This window comes from Parasteatoda tepidariorum, chromosome X1, assembly GCF_043381705.1.
Source record: "Parasteatoda tepidariorum isolate YZ-2023 chromosome X1, CAS_Ptep_4.0, whole genome shotgun sequence".
NCBI classification, from domain to species: domain Eukaryota; kingdom Metazoa; phylum Arthropoda; class Arachnida; order Araneae; family Theridiidae; genus Parasteatoda; species Parasteatoda tepidariorum.
Window position 1 is genome coordinate 79555203 of NC_092214.1, and position 27204 is coordinate 79582406.

A 27204-nucleotide genomic window follows, 5' to 3' on the forward strand; every position below is an offset into this window, starting at 1 on the left:
GCGTTTTAACAAAATAGTTTTAAATTAAGAGGTTGAGCTAAATTTGCGGGACTTCAAGCAAAATATGGCGCCAGGATAGCCTGGTTGGTAGGGTGTTGGGCCCATATTTAGGAGATCGTTCCTCACCAGTAAAAGACTCCCCGTCTACAAAATACTGACTGGTGCGCGCTAAATCTGTGGATTCACAAAGTCCTCCAAGTTCCCATAACAAATTAATACCTTTTGGGGGTACTGCATCGATATCGATCGTTCTCTGGTTCAGGTCAAAATTACAATCGGCAGATTCATGGATAATGAGTGAATGCGTCCTCCCTGTGAAATAGCCTTTAACGTATGTGAGTGAGCAGAAGTTGAATTCTCGGATTCGTAGATGGCGCCACTGGGGAACAGGGAGACGTGTACCCTTCTTGCCTCAATGGTATATGACAGCAACAACATGGCACTAATAAGCTGTTGCTTGATTGCTGAAAAATTGTTAGTAAATTTAGGATGCTTTTGTATTTTTCTAACCAAAAATAAAATTTTTGGTTATCATTAATTGCTTATTCAGCCAAATTTAAAAAAAAACAAACAATCAAAAATACTATTACTTGGAGTTTTTAAATTTTAAAAATTCCTGAGAATTACTGCTCTCGTTATTATAAAAACACAGCGACAGAAACAGTAATTTTTTAATGGTTATAATATGTGCAAAATAAAAGTAAAAAATCGTAGCACTTTAGTTGCGATCACCGGCTATCTGACATTAACATGGTTACAGTTACGTTAGGTTGAGACATGCATGTCGTAAACCATCTTAAGCCTACTTGGAGGTATTTTTAATTGAATGATAATAATCGTGAAATCAGTATAGAGCTGTATACAGGTCCCTGCATTTCCCAGTGTTTTCACTAATTAACAATGTATGAGTGCACTCTCAGAGCTCTCACTTTTCGTTAATTTTGGGAATCATTCGTATTTCGTTAATTTTGGGAATCATTTCGTCACGCATTCACATGATTTGTGAACTGTAATGTATGACAAAAATGTTTCCTCGAGGAATCGTAACTTGGTTTCTTCATTTATTTGAAAATTCGCGTTTTTTCCCAAATTCTGTGATTTCATGGCGAAATGATTTTCAAAATTAACGGATTCTCAAAATTACAGCTCAAGGATCGCTGAATCGTCAAAAGTGAGAGTTTTATTTCCGAGAGTGTATTCCGTTTATCACATTGTTTTGGTGAACTGTTATAACTTAAATAAACATATTTAACAGTGTATGAGTGTGCTGATGATAAAAAAGTTACTACCAGAATATGTTCTAATTATAAGCTATGGAAGGGTCAAAATAAATAACTTATTATTGGCCTTCCGTTTTAAATAATTAATTATTCGTTAAGCTATTCTAATCTTTCTAGTGCTATTTCTCGTCAAAGTGAGTTCTCATCCAACCTATTAGCATATTAAAGCATAAAATAAGCTACCGAAATGAAAGAAGCAGTTACATAAATTTATTATCAAACACATTTACCATTTTTTTTTTCATTTTGAATGTCAGAAAAATGTTTCAACAACAATTTCATCTCTCCAGTCACAAATTGTCTCGCAATACAACGATAAATCTGTAAAAATGCATGAAATTCTTAGAGTGCATTATTTATAACTTGGTTCAATCCAAACAACAAACTGAAAACATGTCATCATGAATAGCTTCCTCCAAACATTTAGCAAAGATAGAGCGGCTTTACGGCCATGAATAACAAGTAGTATCCACCTTCTTTCTTTGCTGCCTCTCTGAGTGTTCGAATAGTTGTTTTTGATTTCGTGAGAGGAATTGCTAAAAACCTTGTATTTCTTTTTGCATTATTTGGATAATTAGAGCCAAAAAGCATTTTTTAAAAATCTTCTTTCGCTGTTGGAGTGCTGTTTTTACTCGGAAAAGAACTTTCCCGAATTGCAAGCGTGACTCTTAAAAAATTTAATCTGTTAAGGCGCAACAAATTAGAGTAACAAATCCTTTTTCCCTGTGTTCCCGTTTTTCTTGCGTGCATCTAGATAGTTTTCAATTTGAAATTTTCAAAAACTTTTTTTTTCTCTAGCTGTTGATGAATTTTTCTATAAAAATGTAGCTCTCTCATGTTACAATTTTTATATTGCTTAGGCTCGAAATAAACGTTGGAGATAGATGGTAATTGTTTTTGAATAAAAATACGGAGGTGCAATATTAAGTTGCTATTATTTGTCAAACGTAAGCAAATGTTTTTATCCATTGAATTTTGTTACATTGTTATAGCAAGATTGTATTATGAAACAATTTTTGATACACAATTTTAATTGTAATTCAAAAAAACACTTTAAATGATCTAATTTGTGTGATTTCATTAGTTTGTATCTCTCAAAGTTTTGAAGTTTAAAGTAATAATTATCGATGAATTTTCTTCATTTTTGGTAAAAAGGTTTTTAGAAGGATTGATGGAGAAAAGAGAAACCGAAGGAAGAGCTTCGGTAAAAAGAGTCACATTAAAAATATTGTAATTTAAACGATTCATTCAATTCGGGCGTTTGAGCCAAAATTGAATGTTTTAAAATAATATAATGGAAACTAATTTTTATGGAATAATTAATTTGAAATATACTTAAAATCTTTTAGCTTTCCATGCATAATATGTAAATAATTATTAGAGCTCTTAAGACAGAGTAAAAGCTTCTAAATTTCAGTCTCTTACTATCTTCTGACTGTAATTGCATTGTGATATAATAATACTTCTTTTAACAAGTAAGTTTTTTTTTTTAAATTTCATTAAATTGAAAAAAATTATAATTCTTAATTTTTGTTAACATACTTAGCACATCATACGATTTTAAACCTTTAAGTTTCTATTGTTAATTAATATATTACGTGTAATAATACTAATATACAGTCTCTGGCCAAATTATTAGACGCACTATAAGATTTTATGTAAAATCTTAATTATCAGGTGATACAATACAGCACTATTGCACGGCAGAAATTAATTTACACTTGTTTATGTTCATGTACAATTTGGAATGCAATGCGTTAAAAATTAGCACAAACTCAAGCAGGAGGTGTAGAAAAGATCTCCTGAATAAAAACCCATTACATGTATGTTTAAATATTAAAGAATTGCATATGAACTCTTGCAAAACAAACAATTATTAGAAGACTACAGTGAATTTGGTCTAATTATTATAATATACTAATATAATACCTAATATAGTAATTATTCTATATTTATATAATATATCGTGTAATTTATCCAATTTATATTATATATCGTCTGAATTAACCAATTGATACATGAACGTGCAAACCGGTTTCAATTGCGTAAAAATAATAAAACTGTTCACCCGATAATTAAGATTATCTTATAGTGCGTCTAATAATTTGCCCAGGGACAGTAAGAGATATACAATTAAAAAATGAAGACTCATTTCCATATACATATAATACGTGTTTGTATATTTATTATTCTGTTAAAAAAAAAAGAAAAAAAAAACATTTGAATTGAATCAGTCATTAAATTTCCATAATTGCTTAAGTCATGCTTTTTTCCAATTTCATTTCCTCAGTTTTATTTCAGTGCTTCCTCCGGTGCTTTTTTCACGTTTTTCTTAAAACAGAACTATAACGCTATCTGATCAGAAGTTATATTGAAAGCTTATTAAACACTTTATATTTATTTGATAAATAAATTTTTCAAGACTCTAAAATTAGAGTAATGTATAAAACTAAATATTTTCGGGAAATAAGTATTGCAAAATGTCACAAAATCATTTCAGAAATACAATACTCTTTTCGCAAATTAGTTTCAATTTTTTATAAAAAACCTAAATTATGACTTTATATCAAACACAAAAAAGTTTTTACAGTGAAATATGTATTTTTAATTGCTGAAGAAAGTTTTTAGTTTACAAATTAAAAACATTTATTGTTTAAAGTTGGAAATTAATATGATGAATTTTAATTTATATTTTTAAAAAAATAGTAAATTATTTTTAAAAATTTATGAATGAAAAAAAATATTAAGCGATGATAATAAATTTCTATTATCTACTTAACAGTGAAAAAATAGCTATTATCATTAAATATGTACTATTAAAATGAAATATTTGATATCAAATTGAAAATATTCATGATGTAGATGTTATTTTTCTTACTAATCAAATTTAGGAAAAGATGATCTTAAATAATTAATTAAATTATAGAATTTAAAAAAATAATGAGTAATTACAGAATTTAATTAATAATAAAATAATTATACATTGTTTTTAATTTTTCTTTCAAAACATAAATGAATAATAATCATGAAATAAACCCATTGAAGGGGAATAAATTGTTACTTGATCTCTTACACGGGTACTCTTTAATTCATAAGGGTAAAATTGATTTTTGCGATTTTCTGAAAATTCTCAATGCCTAATGCTTTACAAAATTTTTTAAGAACCAATAAAATAATATTGGGCATTTTGAAAGAAATTTTAGGAAAAATGAAGATTCGCCGCTGTGCTGTTATCTTCTAAGAAAAAAAAATCTTCATATATGCGCTCTAACTTAACTTCCTGATTTTATTTATCTTCGTTGCTTCAAACCACCAGTGTTTTTGATTTTTTTTATAAATAATTTTCTATTACCATCTACAGACAATTAAGAAATATTGGTGTGTTGACATGGCAAAAATATAATAAGTATAATAAAAAGGAATAACTTTTTTTCGATTTTTATAATGTGTATCTTTGACAGTTCTTAATTGACATTTGTAATTTAATACGTTTTTTTTAATGTATTTTAATGCTTTATTCAAAGATTTTTAAAATTTTCGAAGAGTTTTTCATTTTCAAATTTTCTATAAAACACGCTTAACTGGAAAGAAATATCTCATAAAATTTCAATATTACTGAATGTATGATCAGTTCTTGCTAATTTGGTATAGGTATAGGAAATAATGTTTAGTTTGAAACATGTTACACTTCAGCCTCAATGTTTCAGACTTTATCGTATATAATTATGATCCTAATTTCTCTATTTCTTTATTTTATATTTTAATAGTTTTTGTCTGCCAAATATTTATAAGAAAAGCGAGTGCATAAGCAATTAATGATAATCTTTCACCTCTTCTTATTTCTATTAAGGCTCAAATGCGAGGATTCTCTAAAACCACTTTCCCTGACATCTTTTTTTTAAAATTAACTATAAGAAAAATTCAAACCAAATCCGATAAGCAACCGTGTATCTATTGAAGGACAGTTTGCACAATATCTGTTTTAGCTCACTAAGCTAAATGAGAAGAATAAACTGTAAGAAAAATTCATACCAAATCCAATAAGCAATCGTGTATATTAAAGGACAGCTTGCACAATATCTGTTTTAGCTCACTCAGCTAAATGAGAAGAATAAAATGTAAGAAAAACTCAAACCATATCCGATAAGCTATCGTGTATCTATTGAAGGACAGTTTGCACAATATCTGTTTTAGCTCACTCAGCTAATTGAGACGAATAAACTATAAGAAAAACTCAAACCAAATTCGATAAGCAATCGTGTATACTGAAGGACAGTTAGCACAATATCTGTTTTAGCTCACTCAGCTAATTGAGAAGAATAAACTGTAAAAAAAATTCATACCAAATCCAATAACCAATCGTGTATCTATTGAGGGACAGTTTGCACAATGTCTGTTTTAGCTCTCAGCTAAATGGCAAGAATAATCTGTAAGAAAAATTCGCATCAAATCCAATAAGCAATCGTGTATATTGAAGGACAGCTTGCACAATATCTGTTTCAGCTCACTCAGCTAATTGAGACGAATAAATTATAAGAAAAACTCAAACCAAACCAAATAAGCAATCGTGTATCTATTGAAGAACAGTTTCCACAATATCTGTTTTAGATCACTCAGCTAAATGAGAAGAATAAATTGTAAGAAAAAGTCATACCAAATCCAATAAGCAATCGTGTATATTGAAGGATAGCTTGCACAATATCTGTTTTAGCTCACTCAGCTAATTGAGACGAATAAACTATAAGAAAAACTGAAACCAAATCCGATAATCAGTCGTGTATCTATTGAAGAACAGTTTGAGCACTATATATGTTTTAGCTCTCTCAGCTAAATGAGAAGAATAAGCTGTAAGAAAATTTATACCAAATCCAATACGCAATCGTGTATATTGAAGGACAGCTTGCACAATATCTGTTTTAGCTCACTCAGCCAAATGAGAAGAATAAACTGTAAGAAAGATTCATACCCAATCCGTTAAGCAATCGTGTATCTATTGAAGGACAGCTTGCACAATATCTGTTTTAGCTCCCTCAGCTAATTGAGACGAATAAACTATAAGAAAAACTCAAACTAAATCCGATAAGCAATTGTGTATCTGGGTGATTCTCACGAAACATAACAATTCGGACCAAAAAATTTCTTCAAATTTAAAGTCTTCAAAATAATCTAAATTTTTTTTTTATATACTTCTTTGGCCACACTTATTAATATCTTATAGACAGCAGTGTAGTTTATTGACATTTGCTCGAGAAAAAAAAATAAAATAGAAATTCACCAAATCTTGAATGCCAGGAAAATGACATATTACCTTAGAACAGAGGTGGGGAACCTTTTTACCATTAAAGGCCACATTTAAATTAGGCAGCAATAAGAGAGACCGCATAAGCTGATTGACCTAAGAAAGTGACTTTTGTGAAATTATTATAGTTTTTCTATAGATTTAACAATTTATTGCATTATATAGAAAAAATAAAATATAATACTACAAAATTTTAAATATAATATACATATAAAATAATATAAAAATATTATAAAAAAATACAATAAAAAATATTTTTTTATTCACTAAGTTAGTGACTTATTTGGCTTTGTTTTTTGTTTGACAGTAATTGTATATTTGGATCAAGCTTCGTAACACACAGCTTTAATTGATCCTCTAAATGTGCATCTGTAATTTGCGTTCTTAAATTTGTTTTTATTTTTGACATGAGAGAAAATGTTGTCTCGCAACAGTAGGTACTTCCGAAGCAGGAAAGTAAACGGCGAGCATGTTCTCGAAGGCATGGATATTCAACAGCATTTTTCCAGATTTCTATGGGATCCTTTTTAGCGTTAAAAAGGGATTTGATGATACTATCTTCCCCTAAATCAATTAACTCCATTTGTAGTTCTGCAGGAGCCTCGGATATATCTATTAAATGTGGTTCAAATGCCAGTTTCATAGCAGGAGTGTGCTCGTCAAAATCAGAAAATCTTTTAGTATACTCTTCTATTAAACAATCCAAGACACCTACATATTCATCGAATATTTTATTTTCACAGTTCTGCTCATTTAACATTTTAGCTAGCTCCGGGAAGTGTTGTGCAGATATTTCCGATCGACAAAGCAATGTTTTGAAAAATGATAATTTTTTTCTAAACGCTTGGATCTTTTGCCACATTTCATAAATATACCTCGTTTCACCTTGCAGGCAAATATTTAAATTGTTTTGTTTTGTCATCATATCAGACAAAAATGCAAGGTTTCTGAGAAATACTTCATCTGATAGATCACATTGTTTTCCTTGTTCTTGATAAAAGTTTAAAATTTGTCGTCGTAAAGACAAAACTTTTATCAAAACCTGACCTGTTGATAGCCAGCGAACCTTGCAGTAGTATGGTAGGTCAACACTATACGTTTCCTCATCTAAAGAGAGCATCTGCCGAAATTCACGATGACGCATTGCATTTACGCGAATATAGTTGACAATGGCAATGGTTCTATCCAGAGTGTCTTGCAAAATGGTAGATTTTGCGCAAAGATTTTGCTGATGCAAAATGCAGTGAAATGATATCAATTTTTTCAAGTTTAAGTTTTCCTTTTTTAACAAAGCAACGAATCCTTCTTTTTTGCCTCTCATGGAAGGTGCGCCATCGGTGCAGACACTGACTAAATTACTGACATTCAATTGTAATTTATTACATACTTCTTTGAAGTTTTCGAAAATATCGGCTCCGCGAGTTCTTCCAGTTAGTGTACCCAACGCAAGTAGTTCTTCGTAACATTGAAAATCTTTAGTTATAGCACGAATAAAATATAAAACTTGTGCCGAATCTGTTTTATCAGTGCTTTCATCTAAAGCAATTGAAAAATAAACATCTTCATTTTGTATAATTGTATGAAGTTGCTCTGTTACATTTTGCGCTAATTCGTGCTGTCGATCTGTTACAGTTCTTCTTGAAAGAGGTAATTGTTTGTATTTGTCGACATTTCTTGGATCTAACATACTCACTGCTTCAACAATACATTCTTTAATTATTTCAATGTCACTAAATGGTTTGCCCCTTTTTCCAAGTATATGTGCTATTTTATACGTAACAGCAACTGCAGCGGAATTTTGATTTACAAAGGCACTAAAAGATGCCTGCTGATGATGCTTCTCATTTTTCAACTTTTGAAGTGCAGCTTTTCGTGATTCACCTTCTAAAGCGAAATATTTATGTTCTTTATGAGTCAAATAGTGTTTATTTGCATTCGCTTTTTTTAAAGTATTTAAAACTGTATTGCACAACAAACACATCATTTTATCTTTCTCAGCAGTAAAGAAAAAATCTAACTCCCATTCTACATTAAATGTTCTGTTTTCATCACCTAATTTTCTTCTCTTACTATTTGACATGATGGATAAAAAAACGAATATCAAATAATATCTTTAACAACTGTTATAAGCCGTGTAACTGTTATAAGCACGCACTGTTAACTACAGTTTGCTGAAGATCGCAACAGGGAAGCGTTGAGAGATGCGAGTCAGAGAAGCCAAAGCAAGGTGTGACACTCAAATGGGAGATCTGAAACCAACAAATTTCGTAAATAGTATTTTGTAATTTTAATTTATTTTCAAATAAATATTGCATAGAACATTATTCGTTTCTTTTAGATATGTAAATTGCATAAACATTGTGGAATTTTCAGTAAAGAAATTTGCGGAATTTTCAGTCTTTGGCGGGATTTTTCGCGCAACTGTCATGGCGTTGATGTACAATAGTTGTTTTTTGAAACGAACTCTACCATTTTGTACTAGGTGGCAAAGGGCCGCACAAGAACCTCGCGGAGGCCGCATGCGGCCTCGGGGCCGCAGGTTCCCCACCTCTGCCTTAGAAGTTTAAAAAACAGTCATTTTAAGTTGATAGTAAGTAGCTCAACTTAGGCCTTTATATCAGATGGACCATAAATTGATTAAATTACTTCTTTTCATAAACTGTAGAAGGAATCAAAATAATTTTTGTTGCTGATATGTACAGAATAAAATTGTGTATAATAATCAATCATTAAATAAATAAATAACTTTTATTACATCCGAGCATATTACAATCATACATAAACTTGGTATTAGGTTAATATTTGCTTTCCTTCTTTACATTATTAGCAGTTAAAAAGAATTTCTGGTAACACTTCAATGTCCTGGCATTCATTAGCCAGGATAATGACAAATTCGCCCTTTTATAGCCTAAAACTATACTTTAATTTAATATTTTGGCCGAAGACGCTTATATTCTGCAGAAAACAACAGTATTTCTTAAAATAACTCAGATAAATCTAGGTAGTTTTTGTTATTAATGATTTCAAGAAGCCAGGAAAATGACAGCATAAAAACCTACTCATCTTGAAAAATTTTTGAGATAGATTTTGAGCCAGAAAATTGGTTTTTTATTCATGCAACAAGACATGTTTAGATAGGAGGATATCTAATCAATCTATTAACATAAGATATTGATTCCTGGCGCTATCTATTTTGGTTTTAAATCACTAAATAAAAGTAGCCAGGAAAATGACAGATTTTCATGGGACAAGCAAATTATTGATACAGAAAATTATTTTAAACGAAGGTTTAGTAAACAATACCCTCTGCGTATATTCTAGAAATGCTTACATTGGATAAGATAAAAAAAAATTAGATTTTGAAAAATGTTTGGGAAGTTTTGAAGCTAGTTATTATTGGAAATATTTTTTTGGGACATGCCAGGAAAATGACATTTTGATATTCAATTAAATTTTTAAGTATTCAAAACAGTCAATGCTAGTGCAAATTCATTTTAAAATGCTAACAGCAATGCTATTTATAAATTTTCTTTTAAAAAAGTTCTTTTAGTATTATAATATTAGATCTTGGAGCAAGGGACAGTGAATTGTCATGTTTCGTGAGAATCACCCATCTATTGAAGGACAGTTAGCACAATATCTGTTTTAGCTCTCTCAGCTAAATGTGAAGAATTAAAAAATTCACATGCACGCATAAAACATCGAAACATGTTTGATTGAGATATGAAGCATTATAGAAAGACGAATATTAGAAATACCTTCGAGTCTCAACCAGTAATCAAACGATTTGTCATATTCTTTATACTTGCTTTCCTTAATACCGATTTGATCTAATAACTTTTCTTCTTTTTAACACATTTAATTATTAATTTTCGGCTTCCAATGTGCATACTTTTTTTCTTTATTTTTGAACAGGATTTAATTATATATTTTTTAGGCATTCATTACACCCTGTAAATTATATTTTTATGAAGTCATTTTTGTAGTTTTTAATGACTATCGGTTCATTAGGTGGGGGGGGGGAGGAATCCAATTTCCTTTCACATTCTATTCTTAGAAAAAAATATATAGTCAAATCGAATACAATACGATAAAATCTACCGCGCTTCTTGCTCTATGGGAACACTGAAAAGCTCCGTAATATTTATCAAAGCACTTTTGTAATGATTTTAATAAAATTAACAATAAAATATAATTTTATAATATGTGATTAGTAAATGTAGTATAAATGATTTAAATACTATACACACTGAGTGGCCAAATTATTATGACCTTCCCTTCAGTCGTCTGCTTCAATACCCTATACGGCGCAATGTGCATCGAACAGTACGTTCAGAGACGTTCACAGTTGCTCCTTGATTAAGATCACTTGCAATTTGTCGCACTGTTGCTCTCCTGTTGCGCTGCACAACCCTGGCCAGCCTTCTCCCTGATCGAGCATTCAGTACCCTGTGACGACCACAAGTCTGACGTTGAGATCCGGTTTTTTGCTTGATTGTCCATTCTTTGTACACATTAACAACTGCTTCTCTAGAACACTTCACAAGTGCAGCCCTTTGCTGATGCTCGTTCCGACGCATCTCGCACCCACAATCATTCCACGTTGAAATTCAGTTAAATCACTTTTCTTTCCCATATCTGATCAAGCAACACAGTATAACTGATGACTCACTTCGGTTTGACGCAATAACTCATTTGCATAAAACTCTGAGGTGTTCATAATAATTTGGCCACTCAGTGTAATTTGGTTTGATTATTCAGAATTAAATTACTTTTTTTAACAGAAGTGTCATTACCACATTAGTATGGTAAGTTTTCCAGAATTGTTTTCTCCATGTAGTTGAGATAGAAGACATAATTTTTTCAATATTTGAAGAATTGTTATTAGAATAATTTTTTTTTCGAATGATAAAGAGAAACTCAAGATATTTTGTATCTTTCCTAAATATTTATAAGAAGGCATTTTATTAGTTGAATCAAAGAAACTGAAAAGAGGTTTACTTTTATAGAGTGATAAATTCTTATGTGACAAAGGGGATTACTAGCAAGATCTTATCATCTGAAGACTTGAGTAAAGTGAAATTTATGATATCATTAGCTTCTATCCTCGATATAAAGTTCTATTAACTGATCTATGAGCAATATCATTCTATATGATTGAATTGAAAATTCTGTTTGTTATAGGTTTCAATTCCAGTAATTGGACATTTATTACACGCAATAATTTAATGTTAGATTTTGTACCGAAAATTCCTGTTATGTGTTATTCTCCGACTTTTGTTTCAAAATGTATTTTTTTAAGGAATATTTTTTAATATTCTTATTTGACTGTTTTATTAAGAGATCAAGAGTGAAACAGACCTATTAAAGGATATTGATATGAATGGATTGCTGGCATGATCAGATTAACTAAAATTTGATAAAAATTTCTGGATTCTAACGTTTAAATTTTTAAAATGTAAAATATACACTGTTGAAAATTTATCGAAATATATCATTAAATAGCATTTTATTTAATATTTATTTTACGATATTCAACTAAAGCAGTCAAATAATCATAAAAAATGGTATCCAAATTATTAGCTGTGAGGAATCGTTTGACTGTTTTCACCTTATACGGGTTAACAACCAGAATATTATCCGAGCCAACTTTATGAAGTCACTTTGCTCCTTGCAGCTGGGCACATTCTATAGCTGAGAAAGCAAATCTGTTAACCTCACTGCCGGCAGAATGGGAGTTCAAATCCTAATGTTGACACCTCAATTACTCACTCAGTCTTCCCTTTACACATGAAGAGTTTCCGGCTTTCTACACTCCCCAATCGGTGATTCTGTCCCATTAGAATACGAAACTCTCATTCACACATTGTTTGCGGCATCAAAGAGATGCCAACACAGTTTGGTATTTCCTATTTCTCACGATAGATGGCGCCACCCTATAAACTAATTAGGTCCCATTCTACGACTCGTTTGACATAACATAATTAAACCACAGCCTAACCCCAATGCCTATTACCTAATTAAAAGCCCAACGTTACCTACCTCCAATGGACAGTTAAATTTCATTTTTACGATTTAGAAACAATGCTGTTGTAAATGCTTACAAAACCGTATAATTCACGAATTATAAACCATACCAGTTGTAAAATGTTTCAAAACCGTAAAGGTAAAATTGTTCCTCACCGTAAACTTTGCGTTTAATTGGATGGACAGACTTATCTTACCGTGATTATAGAATGAAAATTCTAACAGTGTACATAATCGAAAATGCAATATGAACTATATTTATATAAGAATAAATAAGAACTATATTTATATAAAGTAGTACTGAAAATAAATAAGTAGCAGCAAAAAAAAATATTTAACGCATAAGGCTGCCATCTGTTTTAACCTTTCTGTTTTGTATTTAGTAATCAAACCTTAAAATGAAAAAAAAGTTTATAAAAATATGCAAATATTGTAGTGAGAGTTAAATACAACAATTTTATGAAATTTAAATATGGTCATAACCCTATTACGGTTTTTTCAAATTCTATGCAAATGTCCCGCGAAGTCTCTTAAAATAGGTTAAATTTAGCTAGCTAATTTTGGTAGTCTCTTAATGTGAAAATCGTTTGCATGCGTTTGAACAAGAGCTTACTTAGTTTAACAGGGGTTTCTCACTCTGTTGGGTACTCCCAGTAAGCATTTTAGAATGCTCTCTTTAAATTTACTTTTGAATGTCCTTAAATGGCTATATTAGATTATATGTTGATGAATTAAATATATCCTAAAAACAATGTTGTTAACACATATTAAGTCTAAAGTACAACAATAAATACTTCGTTTATATTTGTAGCAATCAATTAGTTAGATGTTGTATTACTTATTTTCGTATTTAACGCCGCCTTGAATTTGAAGCATTTATTTTCAGTTATCTTTCATTCACAAAGCTATTTTAAGTATCTTTACTTTAATTTATCGGTATTAAGCCAGTGTGAAAGGAATAAATGTATCATCATTAATACTTATTTACTATGTACAACAATCGTTTTGGAATAAAACCTATTGATAAATTATTGTTTGATAATATTTTGACCAGTACTTTTTATGACTAAATTTATCTTATATCTAATTTTTTTACTTCAGTGTGAAAGGAATAAGCACATCAATAAAAATACAATTTAACTATTTATACTATCAGCAAGTGGATACTTTATTATTTTATTTTATGATGTACTCTTTTACTTGAAGCTTATTTTTAATCAACCCATATATTTAAATTTATTGTTCTTCATGTTTCTTGATATTCTCTTAGAACGAAGTGACTGAATCCATAAGCAAAACTTCTATACAAATATTTATTATAATATATTAATTATATATTGTATTACTTAATTGTGCATTTGACTCCAGGTTAAGCGATTAGAAGAAATATCTTAATTTCCCTTATATAAATCCTTTATATCGTTTTAATTATATTTCCTCATAGTTTTCCTTTATTTATTGGTTTTATGAAGAGTAAATCAACGAGAATGAAATAAATAATAAATCTATCGATGTATATTTTATATTTATTTAGTTTTTTATTAATATGTTACTATTATTACATTACTTATATATTTTATGCATCTTTGAATTTTTTATTAATTTGTAATTAAACAATCGAGTTTCCTATTCCATTCAGTGTTTAAAACATACTTTCTTATAACGCATACAAAACGAGCACAGTTAAATATAAAAATATCACAGTAAGTAACAGCTTTCAGTATTCGGTGTTTAATAATTAAATTTTCTCAAAGACATAAAATTTTATATTATCCACACAAAAATGAAAAAAAAAAATCTAATGCGTAACTTTCTTTATTCAGCTTAATTTTATCTATACAAAACGATAAACTTGTTTTGGAAAACAATTTTTAATTCTCTATTATTATCTATATGGGATTTACTGCTTAAATTTATTTTACATAAAAAAAAATCATGGCATTTTATGTTTCTTTTCAAAATAGCATTTTAACGATAAATAAATATGAAGTCCCATTTTAATGAACTATTGAATACCCATACCGTTACCCTAAATGACATCCATATTTACATTCAAGACTCAAGGCTAAAGAATGAGACTCTCCCAATTGTATATGCAGTCGAAGGCTTCATAAATATTATTTTTATCACATCTTTATCCATTGAGAGAATCCATGTTTACAACCCAACATAAAGAGTTCGACATACAGAAAAAGAAGAGTTTGAAAAAGGATTTCACTTATCCCATTCTATTTATTTCGCTCGAAGGCTAAAGACTGCCTTCAGTTACAGCGTTAAAAAGATGCTGGTTAAATATTTTCAATTTGATATTTGTGTAAATGGAACTTTGCAAAGGAAATATTTCCCTAACATGAAAGTTGTTACCAAAATTATTCGATTTGGAAACCCTTTAGAGTGTAGCTTATAAAGAAGAAGATTATTGTACCCTTAGTAAGAAATGTCCTTTATTTATAAAATTTTTATTTTTTTATTTCTTACTTTTGATCCACTAAATGTTTATATTTTACGCTATTTAATTCGAGCCTATTAGTGTAAAACTTATGTAGGTTAGAAAGTTTTCAAATGAGTTATTTTAAATAATGGTAGCAACTATTTTTTTTAATGCTTCTATCCACATCTGTTCTGTTAAGCCTATTCCAATTTAAAGAAGTATAAAAAGGAAATTTTTAAAATTAAACTTTTATTTGCATTAATTTTAATTTTTATTTACAGTAATAAGTAAATATTAAATAAAGGGTGCTAAATACTAATAAAGGGTGCAAGTCTCCATGTTCCCATAACAAATTATATCTCTCAATTGATCATTCTCTGGTTCAGGACAAAATTACGATCTGTGGATGAATGAATGGGTTCACCCTGTAAACGGGTGTGACGTATGGTTGGGGCAGAAGTCGAATTCTTGGACATAGATGGCGACACTGGAAAGCAAGAACAATCGCATCTCTTACCTTAATGGCCTCCGACGATAACAACAAGAGTCAAATAACTTTTCAAAAACTATTTGACTTATTAAAATGCTTTTTTACCGCACTTTATATAAATTTTTTTCACAGCTAATGCATCTTTATTTAAGTAATAAAAAATTTAAATATTTTTTCAAAAAAATTTGATACAATTACGTTTTTCTTTTAAAAATTACGCATTTCATGTTTTATGCATTTTAAAAAAGCGTTAATTAATTAAATAAAACTATAAAAATTTTATAAATAATATTTGTAAAATTTACACCTGCTTTAAAACCGACATTATTGAAATAGCAATTAAATTTAAATTGTAATAGTGTGCATATTACTATAAGTTTTTAGAATTTCAAAAAGCTTTCTGCATAGATTCGCGTCAAGCTGTTCTACCGTAAAGTGATGGACTTCACGAGCAGGTCGTCGAGCTACTAAAGAGAGGGAATCATCCCCTCCGTTGAGAATCAAAATTGTGATGGCATACCTCGGATCATCCTCAGGGATGTTTCTCAGATTGCATATAGCCCATTATGCAACTCTAGAGTGACGTAAATGAAGTACTACTACTAAAACTTAAACATTTTCTTCGTGTATCTGTATGGTTTTAAATTATGTGTTGAATTACATATCAAAAATGATATCAAATTATAAATTGTAATATTTTTTTTATTAAATCAAAATTTTGATCTTTATAATGTAAAAAATTCTGATTCAAATTACGGTAAAAAGCTCAGACACACTGGGTGCATCATTCGAAAAATCTTATTTTGACTTAAGATTTTTGATCGTAACTTTTACAATGATATTTCTTTAATTACAGGGATGGATTCAGTTATTTTGCAGTAAGTATTGCTGTAAAAATTATTTATTGAAAAAATAGATTTTATGTTATTACCATCATTTGATCCGGAATTTTTTATAATTTCTTAATGAGAAACGTATAGGGTCAATAGGGTATGGCATATGCTATTATAAAACGCTAACCTAATCAATGCTATTATAAAACGCTTTAAAAAAGAACAAATTTTATTGCAATGAAATAAATTCACTTTTTCATATAAGTATTTAACATATAATAAAGATTTATGTAAAATTCTGTAACAGTATTTCGTACATTATATTGTTTACATTTCTAAAAAAATAAACACTCTAAATATCATAAGAAAAAAAATATGAAAGATTTAATGTTTGAATTCATTTTTCATACAAGTAAATTAAGTATTTTATTGAAGAATGATTTTTTTATTACTGCTTTCCAACCATAAAAAAATTGTGAAGTCCTAATTTGATTACTATTGAATATCTGTACCGTTACCCTAAACGACATTCATACTTTGGTATTTACATTCAAGGCTAGAGTATGGGACTCTCCGTCTCCAAATTGTATATCTACACCCAGTCGAAGTTTTCATAAATATTATTTTTATCATATGTAGAAATCTTTATTCATTGGGTGAACCCATGTCTACTAACCAACAAAAAGAGTGCACAGAAAATTGAAAAATAGAGAAAAAAGAAAAAAGGTTGTAAAAGGATTTCACTTATTCCAATATATTCATTTTGATCAAAGGCGGAAGAGTATCTTCAGAGAAGGAAAAGTTTCTGGTGAAAAATATTTTCAATTTGAAATTTGTATAAATTGACTTTAACAACAAAAAATATTCTGTTTTAAAACTCTAACTATTCGAATGTAGTTTATAAAAAAGAGCATTTATGGTGACGTTAGTCAGAAACCTCTAAGGATTAAATTTTTTTTACACTTTTTATTTGTGACATTTGTTCCTTTTAACTCTTCAGAATGCAGTTTATAAAGAAGGGGGATTTATGGAGCCATTAGTAAGAAATCTCCTTAAGGATTATAAATAAAATAAATTTTTATTTGGGACTTTTGTTACCCTCAACTCTTTAGAATGTAGTTTATAAAGAAGGAGGATTTATGGTGCCATTAGTAAGAAACTTCTAAGAAGAAAAATATCTTATTTGGGACTTTTGTTCTGTTAAACTCCGTGGAATGCAGTTCATGAAGAGGGAGGATTCATGGTGCCATCAGTAAGAAACCTTCTTAAAAATTTTAAACAAAATTAAATTTTGTATGGAACTTTTGTTCCATTGAAAGTATTTATTTTACGCAATTTTATCAATAGGGTCAATAGGGTCTCCGCTAATTAAATCCCAATAATAAGACTAATGTAAATGAAATTGAAAAAAATACGGAATTTATTGTTTCAATTAAGATTTGTTCTTGTTTTGCAAATATTTAACTTATTATAAATGTTCGTGCAAATTTGCGTAATAGTATTTATTATATCATTGTTTTTACTTTCATATAGAATAGGCTGAAATATACGGGCTGGTTATAGTTCAATTTACCCGTTTTCACTATTATAGTTAGGGTTGCAAGTTTGGGGCAGGGTGAATTTTCGTGATAAGATTCTGAAAAATCAGATTTATTTCTGAAGTCTGCAATTTTTTCAAAATGCTACTATTTGCGTAGAAATTGAAATTCGAAATGCGTCAAATGACGTGTCCCGTAAACAGTGTTAAATATTCCAAGCCACAAGAAATGCAAAAACTTTCAGCAATCACTTTTCTTTATAAAAGATAGAGCTGTAGTATATATTTTTTCTTTACAATGTAAAATCTACGGTCGCGATTACTTATTTGGCTCTTAACTAAAATCTAAATAGTCTGAAATAGTTAATTTATATTTTATTTTATTTTAACTAGTGAAAAGGCGTTTAGTTTCATCAACAGTCCCGTGTTTTTGCAAGCAATCTGCAATCCTGTGATTTGATCATCCAAAGCACTAAAACAATCGTCTTCCATAAAACTTAATGTACATTCAAATTCCACTTTTTCAAAATCTCCACCTGAAAATCCAACTTCAATGCTTTCTTATAAACTTATCATGTATGTAATTCTTTTCAAGGAAACACTTTTTGAATAGTACCCTTTTGCCGCTTTACACACAATAGAGAAAAACACGCGTCAAATCCTACCAATAAACAGACTAAACTAAAACTCTTCAAAAACCATCTGAGTAGTCAATTGCATGGTTTTTGTATGCATTTGTCATATGATTCCAATGTAATTTTTTTCCAATAGAACTCATTTGTGCATGCAACAGCGAAAAACGAGTGTCGATTCCTATCATATTTTGAGCAGCGAAAACTCTTCAAAAATCATTTGAAAAATCAATTACTTGACTTTTGCACGCATTTGCCTTATTATTTCAACATGACTCTTTCAATACAACTCATTTGCAACTTTTCATACAACAGGGAAAAATGATTGTCAATTTCTTTCTGACGAGTTGTCCTTAAAAAACCATTTGAGAAGTCAATTATATGGCTTTCATACTCACTCCTCATATGATTTCAATGTAATTCTTTTTACTGGAACTCATTTGCAACATGGAAAAACGAGTGTAATTCCTTTCAAATCTTGATCAACTAAAGCTCTTTGAGAACCATCAGAGATGTCAATTGCATAGCTTTCGCCTTGAAGCCTTATGACTTTAATGCAACTCTTTTTCAATAGAACTCATTTGCAACATGGAAAAACGAGTGTAATTCTTTTCAAATCTTGATCAACCAAAGTTCTTCGAAAACCATCAGCGATGTCAATTGCATGGCTTTCGCCTTGAAGCCTTATGACTTTAATGCATCTCTTTTTCAATAGAACTCATTTGCAACTGTATATACTACAGGAAAAAGCGAGTATCAATTCCTGTATAATGAGTTATCAAATCTTGATCAACAAATCAAACCCGTCTGAAAAGTCAATTGCTTAGTTTTCGGAAAAACTTGCTATATGATTTTAATGTAATTTTTTTTAAATAGACCGTTTGCAACCGTGTATACAATACGGCAAAACAGGTTTTGAGCTCTGCCATAAAAGATAAACTAAACTTTATCAGCAGAGACGAAATAAAACTTGGCCAATCAAAGTTGGCTATTTCACTTTTCTCAGTGAAAATGCAATGAATCAAATCATACACTTTCTGTTATGTCCGAGTTTCTCAGAGATTATTACTTATTGCAAGATATGTGAAACCATAATTATTCATGGAAATAAGATAAGTGGTTAGAGATTTTCGCATAGTTAAAAAAAAATAAGCTTGATAGCTTGAACAAAGAGTGTAAAACTTTGTTCATAAACTTTATAAAATTTTGTCCGTAACCCATGGTGTCTCAGTGGATAGACATCCCGCTTCACTATATGGGTACCCAGGTTCAAATCTCAGCAATGGCTGGTCAATGCGAATTCTGCACCTGGCTCGCATAGGACCACAGTACTGACGCAAAATATCCTTCGTGATAGACGGATCATAGATTAGAGTTCACTTGCAGTCTGACTAACCGTGGCAGGTTTTCCTCTCCATGTAACACATATGCGGGTTAGCTCCATCGATAAGTCCGTTATGAAGGAAAGCAAATTTCTCCCAATACTTGATCCAGGCGATCCCTTGACTACTGGATAGGGTTCAAAATTACAAGGCTTTCGGAGATGAGCAATTGGTAGTACTAAACTCAAAATTGGGTCGACTGTTCAATGACGATAATAAAATAAAATATTTTGTCCGTATTTAACTTGAATAATTTATTTTATGAAATTACATAATTAAAACGTCCATTGAGCTGCAAGAGACATTCTTCTGTATTAAAATTAAAATGCCTGATCAAGAAAATATCTTTTTATTTAATATTTATCTATGATATCATTATAATCTCTCGTATAATGGATGGTGTACCTTAGCTGTTCTTTTTATTGATTTCTGACTGGAGACCCCACGTCTCACTGCAAAGAAGAAAGGGATTTTGTTTGTTTTGTCGGTACCCATTGTTAGCAGGAAGTCTCAAATATATTTCATTTTTCCGTTTTGAATTTTTTATCCTTGAAAGGCTCAAAAGCTTTTGTCATTATACTCAGGCGTACACATTTGTTTCGTTTATGAGAAACTATTTTTTTTCTTCTAAGTGTTACTTGAGTATCCAAAGAAATGGGAGATTAGCTACTCTTAAAATTCTGTTCGAGTAAGCCATAAGGAGTAAATTTACTTTTTATTGCTACTTCTTTTCAATGCTTCTATTTAAATTAAAATATACTTTTAATTTTTAATGCATACTTTAAGGTCAAGAATATAAAATGCATAAGGTTTATAGTTCTCTATTTTTAAAAGACTTACGAGATATATTTTAGGAAGCAATTATTTTTAAAAGAATTACACTAATTTTCTTACTTTCTGTAACTATTCACAGAATGCTCATAAATCCACAGTAAAAAGATTTAAAAAAGAGTATAAATTTTGAATAAAGCTAAACAACGTGAAAATGTACAAATAGAACATATAAACAGACTATCAAGGTCGGAATGGAAGGTTAAAAGGTCAAGAATATAAAAGGTTTATAGTATATATCTAAGAGAAGAACAAACTTCAAGAGGCAATCTTTTTTATGAGAACTACACCTGTTTCTTTATTTCCTACTCTATTCACATGAGGTATTTACATCTGAAATATTTCACATGCAGCTTAAGAACGAAAAAAAGCAGAAAAAGACATATTTTCATTTCAATAATGAGGAACTTTCACCAGTCTTCAAACACTGATTGAAATGCTTGAAAATAAGAAAGATTCAGAAGAAAATGGCAATCAAGTTACTACAAGAAAAAAAAATGACTTGACCATTGGGGAGGAGCAACAAGATTCATAATCTTGAAATGAAGACGTTGAATCTTTGTGTTAAAATCGGTCAGACTGAATTTGCTTAGGCTAGTTCAGTCTGACAGTAATTTCGCACATTTTCTGAAAAGACGAAAGGCTGATTGAAACAAGTAAGAAATATCAGCTAAATATACTGAAGATTTTTCTTCTTGCGCCTTGCAAAATTGAACAATGCAGTTACAGTTATAAAGTACTGGATGTTTTAATTAATATTTTAGATTATTTGGAATTATTTTTGGTTCTCAGGACTTTTTAAGATACTTAGGAAGGTTTTGTAAGTATTTAATTCTTATATGTATTTGGAACTCTGATTTCCATTTCAAATTTATTGATTGAGATTTTAAATTAGGCTGAAAATAACGATTCATTTAGACTAAAGAACATGCCTATATCTATAACTAATAATAATTAATATGTTTCTCTTGCAGATTTATTTTTAAAACCTATTCCAGCACAATTCCTACTGGGTTGGAAACATATATTTTATTTTAAATTTGAGCAATCCTTTCAAATATTTCACATTAATTTAACCTTAATAAATTTAAACTCAAAGATTTAGTTAAGGATTTTGAATACATACGAACACTTTTTATCATCTATCGAATAGATTAAGACTCCAATAGCAATGTCTTTAAAGGCAAATATTTGTATCTTAGTTTATTAGATGATAAACTATCGAATTCTTGAACTTATAAACGTTACTTTGAAAAATTATACTTTAACGAAATCTTAAGCAATCAATGAGATTTTTTTAATCTTGTCTTAGGTTGATACTTGTACGATACTTGTTTGAGTGAGAGGTTTTCAAATTCTAAGAGCTGCTTTGGTTTATATACCAAAATGGTTTAAGTGTATAAAAAATATAGCAAAGAAATTATCGTGCTGTAGGGTAGTGACATATTAAACGACATGTGACATGTAAAAAATAGTTTGCTAATAAAAACCAAGATATACGGTATATAAACGAATCATTTGCTCAATTTTTGATTCTTCTTCTTAATACCACACATATAGTCAGAAAAGTAAATTTAACCGAATAAATAGTTTTTATGCAACGCTTTACAGTACCATGATAAAATTTCAAATTTACCAAATTTTGGTAAATTTTTATCACGAATTATAAAATCACATTTTACTGTTGATTTTAATTTTGCCACAATAATCAAAAAAGTGCTTCGTAAAAACTACTGAAATTTTTGGTGATCCCATAGAGCCAGAAACACGGTAAATTTTGCCATATTATGAAAGTTTTGACCATTCTTAATATTGTCATTAAAAATTTGAAAATTTAATATTCAGTAAAAATTTAATATTTTTTGATATATAATTTGTTGTTACCGTATATAAATTAATATTTAAAAAAAATTAAATTCAAGCTTTTTTCCTTTTTACTAACGTAGTTTAAAGATTCAAAGTTTGAACCTTATTGCCATTAAGCAGTTTTTTTATAGCCATTGGTTTTTTACCCTTGTACACTCCTTGTAAAATTTATTTTTAACCGTTATATTAGTAAAACTCTTAAACAAAACTTCTAACATCCTAAAACAAACAACTTAATTTACAATAGTGTTCACAAAATCTGACTAAGATAAATTAAATTTGAAAACATATTTTACAAAAAAAAAAAATTTACTTTTACGGGAATGTATGAGAGATTGAATTTCTCATCTAAATTACTCACAACACAATTTGTTATGTTTAATGATTGAACACACAATCTGTTCGAAACATATATTAACATATTTAATCTCGCATACGTTAATTATTCAATACTGTTTTGCAATGTGCATTTCTAATGATATTAAATAAGTTTCATTAATGACATGCGATGTTATTTAGGCCATAGGGCGGTAACTTAGACAACTTTTGCAGAATAAGTTTCTCTGATTTTCGCAATATTGTTTTGAGTTCCATTATCGATGTCAGTTAGATATATGTTAGTTAATTATGTGTAAGTTCATACATCTTAGTTAAAACCTTCTAATAAAGAAGGAAAATAATTAAGAATAATTAATTAAATAAAGATCTTTTTAAAATATCTATAGTTTCTCTAAAATGATCAATATAAAAATATTATAATTAAATTTTAAACGTAATAATATTAAGAATTTTAAAATTAAAATTCAGCCTTATTAAACTATAAATTTTGAACTAACCGGTACAATATTATTATCTTGCGCACATCCAGATACGGGCCAATTTAAGGTAGCTAGCAAATCAAACGGGTTTCTGGTAAGAACTTAAGAATTTCTAGTAGTCTTCAGTAAGAACTACATGCCATACTTTGATTTCATTAAACTCCCTTTATGATTTGATTTTTATATTTTGTAATCTGGCAAACTTGTTACTTATTGTGTAACATTTTTAATCGTTTTTGAAAAATGTCGGTAAGTGTAAGTACATTTGAATTATCTACTCGTTTTATATATTACAATTTGTGTTTTTTTTCTGTATTTTCTTGATTTTTTGTTTTCTATTTTTTGCTTGATTGTTTTATTTTGCATGTTTTGCTTTATTTCACATTTTTACTAATATAGTAATATTTCTTCCTTCCCTTTAAAAAATCTTTAGATCTTTTTCCATGTTTTCTGTATTTTTTAACTAATTTTATGAGTTTTTTAAACTCGCAGCTTTTTCTGTAAGCCCTTAGCATATGAACGGAACAATTATCAAATGAATTGTTTGAAGATGCATATTTTGTTTTTATTTGCCAAAATTGCGGTTTATTAACTGGAAATATTTTTATCATACAATTACGGTAACTTTACTAGAAGGAAACTGGTAAGCTGTTGAACATACTTTTTATTAAACTCAGATAAGTATTGTTTTTTTTTTTGCCCTACTTCAAAATACAGATTATTATATAAATTGTTATTAACGTTACTATATAACGAAATGCTGTATCATGTACTGTTTAACATAAATATAATATCTTATGTAACTTTTTGAAAAAATGTTTGTGTGATTCCTTGTTTTATCTCTTAATAGTTATTTCTAGAATCATTAAAATATTGTAACGTAAAGGAAAATGAATGATTACTTAAAAAGCAAGTAATTCTAAAAAAGTTTTGGAAATATTGTAACAGAATAATAATTGTAATAATAATAATAAGGAATCAGTGTTCGTTTCTTTAAATTCGGAATTCTTTTTTTTAAAATTATTTTTATCGATTTCATTTTCCCGAAATTATTTTCTCTTCGTCCCTAAGCAAAGTTAAAATAATCAGGCAACCTTATAATAAAATACAGATTTTTTTTTTTGTACGGTGAATAAAGTGAATTTTAAGCATAACTAGTATAAGCAAGATGGAATTTGTTTTTCAGGACCATGTATTTAAAGTTTAAAAAAAAGCTATATTTGACTTGAAAGTGTATTTTTATAGCTATAGGAATTCCAACTATAGTAGTTGTATAGCTGAGCCGTAATTTCTTATCATGGCCTGCTCTTCGAACATTTCGTTCAACAATTCAGTTTGTTAGACTTCCCTGCTTTCAAATTCAGTTTGCCTTCTTTTCTACTTGCTTTATGAATCCAAGATTTCTTAAGAAATGGCAAAGTATGGAGATGAGATTTGGAACGAAGTTTATTTACTCAAGGGCATCCAACTTTTTTTTCTTAGAATACTGAGGGTATTTTTGATTTTCATACTTCCTGGCTCCCGTTTTTTAGAGTATTTTTATATATAACGAGTTCTAGTGAAAGAAGTCTTGATGAGCTGACAAAGATAGGAAAACCACGCTATTATAGCCTCTATACTTAAAAATAAGAAAAGAAAGCCAAAACAATCTAGAGGGGGGAAAAAAAGAAATTTTCACAGTTTTACTTTAGAGGTAAAAATGAAATGTATGCAGATAAGGGGGTGAATGTGTTTTATTTATATACTTAAGCACTTTGGAATATTTTTCTTTCTTAAGGCTCTTCAGATTATTTAAGAATAGAAGAATATCTCATTTTTTGTTCTGTTTGAAGTTAATTTAACAATTTGAAAATTTTAAATATAATTTTGCTTAATAGTATTAATTATCATAAAAATTAAAGAATTGCTGCAAATACTGGGTATATTTTTTAAAATTTATTTGAAAAAGTCAAAACACTCATGGTAATTTTAAGGTGCGATGCAAGATGTAAAATGATATACAGGGTGTCTCAGCTAAGCGTTTCAGAACTTCTAAGAGGGGTAGGAGGCATCCTGACGACTCGAAATCATATAGCAATGTGGGGTCAGAAATGCTTTCCTGAAGCGGTGACGTACACAGAAGCACCATAAAGAAAAGAGACCGTAAGTGAAAAATCTCTATAATAATACCTTGAAAAAATTATATATTACATGGGTCAAAATAAGTGTTCGAAGTTTCTGTCACCGGCTACAATGCACACCTCACATCTCGGGTGCATGGACATTCGAACATTCTGCAATACTCCAGGCATATCTTGAATTTCTCCGGCAGCTACTGCGATTCTTGCAACCAGCTCCTCAGCATTGTCAGCAGGGGTGTCATAAACCAGTGTTTTCATATGACCCCAGAAATCAAGACATGATAGGTCGGGTGACCGAGGAGGCCATATAATTTTTTCAATGTATTATTAAAACGATTTTTCTCTTACGGTCTCTTTTCTTTATGGTGCTTCTGAGTACGTCACCGCTTTAGGAAAGCATTTCCGACCCCACATTGCTATATGATTTCGAATCGTCAGGATGCCTCCTACCCCTCTTAGAAATTCTGAAACGCTTAACTGAGACACCCTGTATAGGTGATTCTTTTTAAACATGACAATTCGGACCGAAAAATTTCTTCAAATTTAATGTCTTCAAAGTAATCAAATTTCTTTTTGTATACTTCTTTAGTTACATTCATTAATATCTTACAGGCAGCAGTGTTGTTTATTGAAATTTGCTCGAGGAAAAAATTAAAATAGAAATTCACCAAATCTTGAATGCCAGAAAAATGACATATTAGATTAGAAGATTGGAAAACAGTCATTTTAAGTTAATAGTAAGTAACTCAACTTAACCCTTTATGTTAGATGGACCATAAATTGCTAAAATTATTTCTTTTCATCCACTGTCGAAGGAATCAAAAAAGTTTTTGTTGCTGATATGTACAGAATAAAATTGTGTATAATAATCAATCATTAAATAAATAAATAACTTTGATTACATCCAAGCATATTACAATCATACATAAGCTTGGTATTAGGTTAATATTTGCTTTCCTTCTTTACATTATTAGCAGTTAAAAAAAATTTCTGGTAACACTTCAATGTCCTGGCATTCATAAGCCAGGAAATTGACAGAAAGGATAATGACAAATTTGCCATTTTATAGCATATAACTTTACTTTAATTTAATATTTTGGCTTAAGACGTTTATATTCTGCAGAAAACAACAGGATTTCCTTAAATAACTCTGATAAATCTATGTAGTTTATGTTATTAATGATTTCAAGAAGCCAGGAAAATGACAGACACCTACTCACCTTGCAAAATTTTTTCAAATAGATCTTGAGCTAGAAAATTGGTTCTTTATTCATGCAACAAGACATGTTCAGATAGGAGGATATCTAATCAATCTTTTAACATTAGGTATTGATTGCTGGCTCTATTTATTTTGGTTATATATCACTAAATAAAAGTAGCCAGGAAAATGACAAATTTTCATGGGACAAACAAACTATTGACAGAAAAAAATTTTTTAAGCGAAGTTTTTGTAAATAATACCCTCTGCGCGTATTCTAGAAATGCTTACATCGCTTGAGATAAAAGAAAATTAGATATTGAAAAACTTATGGGAAGTTTTGAAGCTAGTTATTATTGGAAACATTGTTTGGGACATGCCAGGAAAATTGCATTTTGATATTTAATTAAATTTTTTAAGTATGCGAAACAGTCAATGCTAGTGCAAAGGCATTTTGAAG

The 27204-nt window shown here is 29.5% G+C and overlaps 1 protein-coding gene and 1 long non-coding RNA gene across 2 annotated transcripts; one reads left to right on the plus strand and one right to left on the minus strand.

Moving 5' to 3' along the window:
• Positions 1–6850: 6850 nt before the first annotated feature.
• LOC122270478 (general transcription factor II-I repeat domain-containing protein 2B-like) lies at positions 6851–8659 on the minus strand. Its single transcript, XM_043047927.1, has one exon. It carries the CDS (start codon positions 8657–8659, stop codon positions 6851–6853), a length of 1809 nt encoding a protein of 602 aa, XP_042903861.1.
• A 6098-nt stretch (positions 8660–14757) lies between these two features.
• LOC139427057 (uncharacterized) lies at positions 14758–26307 on the plus strand. Its single transcript, XR_011638212.1, has 3 exons — positions 14758–15036; positions 16384–16405; positions 26159–26307. It is a non-coding gene; the product is annotated as an uncharacterized lncRNA (long non-coding RNA).
• The last annotated feature ends 897 nt before the right edge of the window (positions 26308–27204 follow it).

Coding starts and splice junctions, on each gene's coding strand:
- LOC122270478 (XM_043047927.1), bottom strand. CDS start 8,659: ATGTCAAATAGTAAGAGAAGAAAATTAGGTGATGAAAACAGAACATTT.